Source organism: Hordeum vulgare, chromosome 5H, assembly GCF_904849725.1.
Source record: "Hordeum vulgare subsp. vulgare chromosome 5H, MorexV3_pseudomolecules_assembly, whole genome shotgun sequence".
Taxonomy (NCBI): domain Eukaryota; kingdom Viridiplantae; phylum Streptophyta; class Magnoliopsida; order Poales; family Poaceae; genus Hordeum; species Hordeum vulgare.
The window spans coordinates 312,954,030-312,963,502 of NC_058522.1; the positions used below are offsets into that span (position 1 = coordinate 312,954,030).

At 43.2% G+C, this 9,473-nt stretch overlaps 1 protein-coding gene across 1 annotated transcript; it reads left to right on the forward strand.

Moving 5' to 3' along the window:
* Window positions 1-4,991: 4,991 nt before the first annotated feature.
* Window positions 4,992-8,984, forward strand: LOC123397908. The gene is made up of 6 exons (XM_045092428.1): window positions 4,992-5,535; window positions 5,869-5,958; window positions 6,822-7,118; window positions 7,201-7,338; window positions 7,494-7,727; window positions 8,466-8,984. Exons 1-6 carry the CDS (start codon window positions 5,122-5,124, stop codon window positions 8,841-8,843), a joined length of 1,551 nt encoding a protein of 516 aa, XP_044948363.1. The 5' UTR covers window positions 4,992-5,121; the 3' UTR covers window positions 8,844-8,984.
* The last annotated feature ends 489 nt before the right edge of the window (window positions 8,985-9,473 follow it).

Genomic DNA, 9,473 nt, shown 5'->3' on the forward strand with positions numbered 1-9,473 from the left:
CAATAAACCATTGAAGGTGATTATTCAAGAAAATAGAGTAACCATTATTCTCTTTAAATGAATAATCGTACTGCAATAAACACGATCTAATCATGTTCATGCTTAACGCAAGCACCAAATAACAATTAGTTAGGTTTAACACCAATCCCGATGGTAGAGGGAGCGTGCGACGTTTGATCATATCAACCTTGGAAACACTTCCAACACGTATCGTCACCTCGCCTTTAGCTAGTCTCCGTTTATGCCGTAGCTTTCATTTCGTGTTACTAATCACTTAGCAACCGAACCGGTATCCAATACCCTCATGCTACTAGGAGTACTAGTAAAGTACACATCAACATCATGTATATAAAATATACTTCTTTCAACTTTTGCCGGCTTTCTTATCTACCAAGTATCTAGAGTTGCTCCGCCTCAGTGACTGTTCCCCTCATTACAGAAGCACTTAGTCTCGGGTTTGGGTTTAATCTTGGGTCTCTTCATTAGTGCAGCAACTGTTTTGCCGTTTCGCGAAGTATCCCTTCTAGCCCTTGCCTTTCTTGAAACTTAGTGGTTTTACAAACCATCAACTATTGATGCTCCTTCTTGATTTCTACTTTCGCAGTGTCAAACATCGCGAATCGCTCAAGGATCATTGTATCTATCCTTGATATGTTATAGTTCATCACGAAGCTCTCATAGCTTGGTGGCAGTGACTTTGGAGAACCATCACTATCTCATCTGGAAGATTAACTCCCACTTGATTCAAGTGATTGTCGTACTCAGACAATCTGAGCACACGCTCAATGATTGAGCTTTTCTCCTTTACTTCGTGGACAAAGAATCTTGTTGGAGGTCTCGTACCTCTTAACAAGGGCACAAGCATGAAATCACAATTTCATCTCTTTAGAACATCACTTATGTTTCGTGATGTTTTACAACGTTTTCGGCGCCTTGCTTCTAAGCCATTAAGTATTTTGCACTGAACTATCGTGTAGTCATCAGAAACGTGTATGTCGGATGTTCATAGCATCCACAGACGATGCTCGAGGTGCAGCACACCGAGTGGTGCATTAAGGACATAAGCCTTCTGCGCAGCAACGAGGACAATCCTCTTCAAAGTTTGCTACTATCAACTTTCAACTAAATTTTCTCTAGGAACATATAAAAAACAGTAGAGCTATAGCGCAAGCTACATCGTAATTCGCAAAGACCATTAGACTATGTTCATGACAATTAGTTCAATTAATCATATAACTTAAGAACTCCCACTCAAAAGGTACATCTCTCTAGTCATTTGAGTGGTTCATGATCCACTTACACTATCCCAAGTCCGATCATCACGTGAGTTGAGTATAGTTTCAGTGGTAAGCATCCCTATGCTAATCATATCAACTATATGATTCATGATCGACCTTTCGGTCTCATGTGTTCCGAGGCCATGTCTGCACATGCTAGGCTCGTCAAGCTTAACCCGAGTGTTCCGTGTGCGCAACTGTTTTGCACCCGTTGTATGTGAACGTTGAGTCTATCACACCCGATCATCACGTGGTGTCTCGAAACGACGAACTGTAGCAACGGTGCACAGTCGGGGAGAACACAATTTCGTCTTGAAATTTTAGTGAGAGATCACCTCATAATGCTACCGTCGTTCTAAGCAAAATAAGGTGCATAAAAGGATTAACATCACATGCAATTTATAAGTGACATGATATGACCATCATCACGTGCTTCTTGATCTCCATCACCAAAGCACCGGCACGATCTTCTTGTCACCGGCGTCACACCATGATCTCCATCAACGTGTCGCCATCGGGGTTGTCGTGCTACTCATGCTATTACTACTAAAGCTACGTCCTAGCAAAATAGTAAACGCATCTGCAAGCACAAACGTTAGTTATAAAAACAACCCTATGGCTCCTGCCGGTTGCCGTACCATCGACGTGCAAGTCGATATTATCTATTACAACATGATCATCTCATACATCCAATATATCACATCACATCGTTGGCCATATCACATCACAAGCATACCCTGCAAAAACAAGTTAGACGTCCTCTAATTTTGTTGTTGCATGTTTTACGTGGTGACCATGGGTATCTAGTAGGATCGCATCTTACTTACGCAAACACCACAACGGAGATATATGAGTTGCTATTTAACCTCATCCAAGGACCTCCTCGGTCAAATCCGATTCAACTAAGGTTGAGAAACCGACACTTGCCAGTCATCTTTGAGCAACGGGGTTACTCGTAGCGATGAAACCAGTCTCTCGTAAGCGTACGAGTAATGTCGGTCCAAGCCGCTTCAATCCAACAATACCGCGGAATCAAGAAAAGACTAAGGAGGGCAGCAAAACGCACATCACCGCCCACAAAAAATTTTGTGTTCTACTCGAGAAGACATCTACGCATGAACCTAGCTCATGATGCCACTGTTGGGGAACATCGCATGGGAAACAAAAATTTTCCTACGCGCACGAAGACCTATCATGGTGATGTCCATCTACGAGAGGGGATGAGTGATCTACGTATCCTTGTAGACCGTACAGCAGAAGCGTTAGAGAACGCGGTTGATGTAGTGGAACGTCCTCACGTCCCTCGATCCGCCCCGCGAACAATCCCGCGATCAGTCCCACGATCTAGTACCGAACGGACGGCACCTCCGCGTTCAGCACACGTACAGCTCGACGATGATCTCGGCCTTCTTGATCCAGCAAGAGAGACGTAGAGGTAGAAGAGTTCTCCGGCAGCGTGACGGCGCTCCGGAGGTTGGTGATGACCTTGTCTCAGCAAGGCTCCGCCCGAGCTCCGCAGAAACGCGATCTAGAGGAAAAACCGTGGAGGTATGTGGTCGGGCTGCCGTGGAAAAGTCGTCTCAAATCAGCCCTAAAACCTCCGTATATATAGGTGGGAGGGAGGGGAGGAGGCATCCTCAAAACCTAAAGGTTTGGCCGAAATTGGAGGTGGAGGAGTCCTACTCCAATCCTACTTGGAGTAGGATTCCACCTTCCCACTTGGAAACTCTTTCCACCTTGTGTTTTTTCCTTCTCAAACCTTATGGGCCTTAGTGGGAACTTATTCCAGCCCACTAGGGGCTGGTTTATCTCTTCCCATAGCCCATGAGACCCCTTGGGGCGTGACACCCCTCCCGATGGTCCCCGACACCCCTCCCGGCACTCCCGGTACACTACCGATGAGCCCGAAACTTTTCCGGTAATGCACGAAAAACTTCCGGTAACCAAATGAGGTCATCCTATATATCAATCTTCGTTTCCGGACCATTCCGTAAACCCTCGTGACGTCCGTGATCTCATCCGGGACTCCGAACAACATTCGGTAACCAACCATATAACTCAAATACGCATAAAACAACGTCGAATCTTAAGTGTGCAGACCCTGCGGGTTCGAGAACTATGTAGACATGACCCGAGAGACTCCTCGGTCAATATCCAATAGTGGGACCTGGATGCCCATATTGGATCCTACATATTCTACGAAGATCTTATCGTTTGAACCTCAGTGCCAAGGATTCATATAATCCCGTATGTCATTCCCTTTGTCCTTCGGTATGTTACTTGCCCGAGATTCGATCGTCAGTATCTGCATACCTATTTCAATCTCGTTTACCGGCAAGTCTCTTTACTCGTTCCGTAATACAAGATCCCGCAACTTACATTAAGTTACATTGCTTGCAAGGCTTGTGTGTGATGTTGTATTACCGAGTGGGCCCCGAGATACCTCTCCGTCACACGGAGTGACAAATCCCAGTCTCGATCTATACTAACTCAACGAACACCTTCGGAGATACCTGTAGAGCATCTTTATAGTCACCCAGTTACGTTGCGACGTTTGATACACACAAAGAATTCCTCCGGTGTCCGTGAGTTATATGATCTCATGGTCATAGGAACAAATACTTGACACGCAGAAAACAGTAGCAACAAAATGACACGATCAACATGCTACGTCTATTAGTTTGGGTCTAGTCCATCACATGATTCTCCTAATGATGTGATCCCGTTATCAAGTGACAACACTTGCCTATGGCCAGGAAACCTTGACCATCTTTGATCAACGAGCTAGTCAACTAGAGGCTTACTAGGGACAGTGTTTTGTCTATGTATCCACACAAGTATTGTGTTTCCAATCAATACAATTATAGCATGGATAATAAATGATTATCATGAACTAAGAAATATAATAATAACTAATTTATTATTGCCTCTAGGGCATATTTCCAACAAAAACGACGATACATTTAAAATATATTTTTGAACTTGGAGCATCCAGGAGTATCCTAAGAATGGGAGTACCATATATTTCCCCAGTGACACTTATCATTTGGATAATAATTAAAGTTGATCTACTCCCTCCGTTCCTAAATATAAATCTTTTTAAAGGTTTCTGTAGAAGACTATATGCAGAACAAAATAATTGAATCTATATTTTAAAATATGTCTATATGTCTGTATATAGTCTTCTAATAAAATCTTTTAAAAATTTATATTTAGGCCCTGTTTGTAACCACCTAGATTATATAATCCAGTTTTTATAATCTATTCTGCCTCCAAGCAGGACAACTTATGGTGTAGATTATAAAAATTAAATGGATAGATTATTAAAAACTCATAATCTACTCTATACCAGTTAAAATCAGATTATGGATTGCTAATGACCCATTATCCTTGTAAGTTGGAGATAATTACATTCCTACCATCGTCACCCTCATCTTTAAAAAAAACAGAGGACAGACACGTCATTATGCAATGTAAAATCTGGATTACAGTTCATATAATCTGGCCTCCAAACATGTTTGTTAAATTATTTTTATAACCCAGAATATATAATCTATCTTTATAATCCAGATTATCATACTTTGTGGTTTCAAACAGGGTCTTAGAAACAAAGAGAGTACGAGTAGCATTTTAGGTCGCGGAGAGTAAAAGTAAACTGGTGATAGCCTGCTATGCTATACCCGCTCACCACGCACACCGCACGAGGCGAAAACTTCGGCGTTTTCCACATTTCCTCACTCGCACGGTCGTTTCCCTCCCAGCTTCGACTCCTCCGCACCAAAACCAAAATCCAGCAGCAAGTCAAGCCAAGCCAGGCCAGGCGCCGGCAGACAGGCAGACAGGGATGGCGTCGTCGGCGTTCAAATCCACCACCCGCCGCAACCTCCACGGCTCAGCTGACCGCCCCGTGCAGCCTCCGCCCCACTGCCCCCGCCGCTCCCGCAGCGTCACCCCTGCGCCCCGCCGCGACCTTCTCCTCGGGGATTACGTCGGCACTACCCGCACCAACCCGCTCTTCGACCGCGGGAGGAGGGCCTCCTCTCCACCTCCGCCGCCGGAGGAATCTGGGGATAGAGGGAGGAAGGAGAGCAAGGGTCGCGGCTCAGGGAGGGCGCGGTCGGTGTCCGTCGCGCCGCCGCAGCGTCGGCGCGCTGCCACCTCGGCGCCGTCATCGGCAGGTACTGATGGCGGTGGTGGAGGCAGGGCTTCGCGGGCGCGGTCGGTGGTCGGTGAGGCACGGCCGTGCCGTGGCTCCGTGGTTGGTGACTTTCTGCTTTGAGCTGGGAAATTTTCATCTCTGATAAAGTTTACAGCTTTACTTTCGTTTGGAAAATCCCGCACCTTTTCTGGCTGCTCTATAAATTTGCGAAAAAATATAATTGGAAAAGAAAAGATTAGGCCGAGTAGTAGTACTTTCTGCTTCTGTCTACCAGGCAATGTAATCTACTACTCGTACTAGTACTATACATTACATTTTGGAAAAGAAAAGATTGCTGTATTATCTGTCCGGATGAGTCTAGAATATTTATGCATTGTTAGCTTGGCGATTCGTGTTACTAATAAAGGATTCTGCTCTTGTTAAATTCAACAGACAGATGTGGAAACCGTGGATTTGTCCAGCAAAACGCAGTCTTGGAAGAGTCGTAATTCAGTTCCAAGTTCATCATACGTATCTGTCAATGTAAGTTGCCTTTCTACCGTGGACCTTAGATTGAACCCTTTTTGTACATGACATCTTCAACAATGCCTTGGTTCCCAAACTTCACTCGCACATTGGCTGGTCTATGCTGGTTAGTAAGCATACTGTGTCCTTACTCTACCAGAGTACCGGGGCGCTTATTCCTTCTTGAAGGCGTTGCTGGAAGAAGTTGACTTCGTCGTAGGTGTTTAGTCCATATCCTTGTAATGGTTCGGCCGTAGTCGCCATTGTTTTGTACTCTGATTAATTAGTATTCCCTCCGTCCCAAAATAACTGTCTCAACTTTGTACTAGCTCTGGTACAAAGTTGTACTCCCTCCGTCCCAAAATAAGTGTCTTGAGCTTAGTACAATTTTGTACTAGAGCTAGTACAAAGTTGAGACGGTTATTTTGGGACAGAGGGAGTACTAAGTTTAAGACACTTATTTTGGGACGGAGGGGGTAATAAGAATGGCTCTGGGCATCACAATGATATAGAGGCCGTGGGTTAACCTCCTTTTTGGGAAAAAAGAGTACCAATGGTAGGTGCCGAGTGCCCGTCACAAGCGTCAGAGCATGAAAGAATTGTCAACGTTCTAGTTTTAAGGTTATATACAGGAAGTTAGCACATTATCTGGCATATCGGAGAGATTAGATAGAAATAGGATATGATCAAATTGGATCATGCATTTTGTGGATAAAGCCATTGCGTACTCTATAGAGAGAACTAAGTCTCAGTAGGGGAACATGACATGGAGTTCACATGCAGATATTTATTGACTAAATGCGTAATTTTAGACTATGTTTGATATTCTTCTTCTAAGTTGTTCACAGTGCTATTGATACTGTTTCATGATTCATCAATAGGCCATCTCACAAAGGAACCATTCAACAGCTCCAGTGGAACAAGTTCTGGAAATTCCTCCTGAGTTTGATCCGGATTCTGCTGAGTTTGTCTCGGAGATAAGTGATTATGATCCAGAGTTCAAACGGAGAGATGTTGTGGAAATTCCTCTTGAGTTTGATCCAGATCAGCTGGTTTCAGTTGAAAGACACAATGCGACCAAACTGCAATGGGAGGGGATGGAAATCCCTCTTGAGTTTGATCCAGATTCTGTTGAGTTGGCTCCTGACATCACTGAGTACACATCAAAACTGAAACAGGTTTGGAAAATATTATGCGTATTGTGCTAGGTCTTCAGTTCTATGCCGTCGACAAATATAACCTTTTATTACTTGTTTGCAGTCACATGAGCGTGCTCGAAAGCTGCGGGCAGATTTGGCTGTTGAAGAGCAGCGCGAACAAGAACTGAGTAGAATGCTAAAGGACATAGTGACTGTTCCAAGTTTGTCTGAAACGCATAAAAGGAGACCAAGGAGAAAGGTAATTCAGTTGCTAATCCTCCATTTTATAACTACAGCTACTAGTGCTATCTAGTTCTTGCCTTCTTGGTATGTGCTGATAACATATGATTTTGGGCTGTTTATTTTCCCCCTTTTAAGTTTTAACTGACCTTTATCTCTGTATTGCGGTTTCAGAGTAGTATAGAGCGATTGAGAGTGTCAAGGCATTTGGCTGAAGAGGCAATCAGTTACTTCGAGGAGTGTGTTTCAATTTCAACATTAGATAGCACTGACTTCTCCTCACTCGAGGAACCTCATCAAAATTCAGGTGGGACTGTCCCACGAAAGAGCAACAGTAGATTTCTCCTCAAAGGGGGATCGAGCTCTTTAGAATCTCACTTTCCAACCGATCGACATAATTATAATGAGGTCAGTCAATCAATATACCACACTTGGAGTCTTAATTTTTCAAGTTTGACTATCAAATTTCTTCTCTTACAATGACTAGTGGTAGTACACTCTGTTAAGATTGTCAAGTACAGACTGGGTATTGTTTTACTCCCTCCGTCCCAAAATAAGTGACTCAAAAATAACTCAGTTTTGTACTAACTTTAGTACAAGGTAGAGTCACTTTTGAGTCACTTATTTTGGGACGGAGGGGGTATAATTTTATTCCTGTGTTACATGGTCTACAAATCGCAATGTGCTAACTGCTCTGATCATCTGCTTCTGGGGTGTTGGTGCAGAATATCTATTAACCGATTCAGAAAATGTTGAGAGATAGAGAGAAAAAATGTAAATTGTGAAGATGCGTTTGAAATGAAACTGTAGAAGTGCACCATGTGAATCTGCTCATTCTTATAGCTTAGAGGTTCCACGAGAACCAACCAAGTGTACCTCAACGGTGGTGATCTTGAAAACTCAAGTACAGTATGCTTTATTTTCATAAACTAGAATCTGATAGGTTCATCATTCTCTGTGTTTGTCATCCATTCAGCCGTGTTCTTATTCATAGGATTATCTACATTTGAACTTTGAATCTTTACAGATTCATATGATATACCAATGCTAAAATTTTCACAAGGCATTTTAGCAGACCAAGGTTTATGCCGATGATTTGAATAACCTCAATCGCAGATTAACAATTCCTTGTTTTTCTCCTCCCAGGAATCTGACAACCAAACCCAGTGCTCAATGAGCATCACTGGATCTGATGTGTCTGACAGTGTTACCTTTAGTCATGCCAAGTCCCCCGGTTTGGGAACTAGAAACAATTCTAGTGATGATTTTGATGGCCTTGACACACCACGAAGCAAAAATTCATGTTTCTCTTTCACTCATGAGCCAGCAAAAGCTGTCAACAATTGTGATGTTCGTCAATATCTAAGGAGTTTCAGCAGAGTAATCAGCAAAGAGAGGTCAAACTATTGTGCCGATGACTATGATGTCCAGAAAGCGAGCGAGAACAGGCTAACAGACAAGGTGGCCTTTAAGAACCGAATAGAGTATGGGGGCCTTGTTCTTTGTAATATTAGAACATTCTGAGAGCAAATAGTGTCTGATGGTAAAAGTAATGTAATTATCGTGATGTTATTATATCCAAATCTATATGGCAACTTTTTTGTTTGAAAAAAGAGGGTTTTATTGCTTGCGCCTCTGCAGCGATATAGTTCACAGAACCCCCCCCCCCCCCCCCAAAAAAGAGTGTGAAGCTGTATTTTTCTAATTCTACTTTTATCTAAGGTTATTATAATATATTTTTAGGGGTGATGTTATAATATGATTGTGACCCTTTTGTAAACCAACATGCGGACTATTTTTGTTTAGAGTATATACCCTTTTATACCTCCCCATTTTGACATTTTTGACACTAGTTACCCTATTTAGTGAGATTTCATCTGTTTTACCCTATTTAGCACAAGTTTTGCCATGATTTACCTTGTTTTGCTACCCCATTTAGTGAGATTTCATACGTTTTACCCCATTCAGCAGAAGTTTCGCCATGATTTACCCTATTTAAAACTTTGCGAGCGTTATGACCAGGCCCGACCAGATGAAGGTCACTCGTGTCGCGTTCAACGTACAATGCATGAATCAGCCACGCGCTACACTTGCCCCAATCGATTGCATCGTCCATCCAGGTTTCCGACCGCAAGCACCCATAAGTCTTGCTCG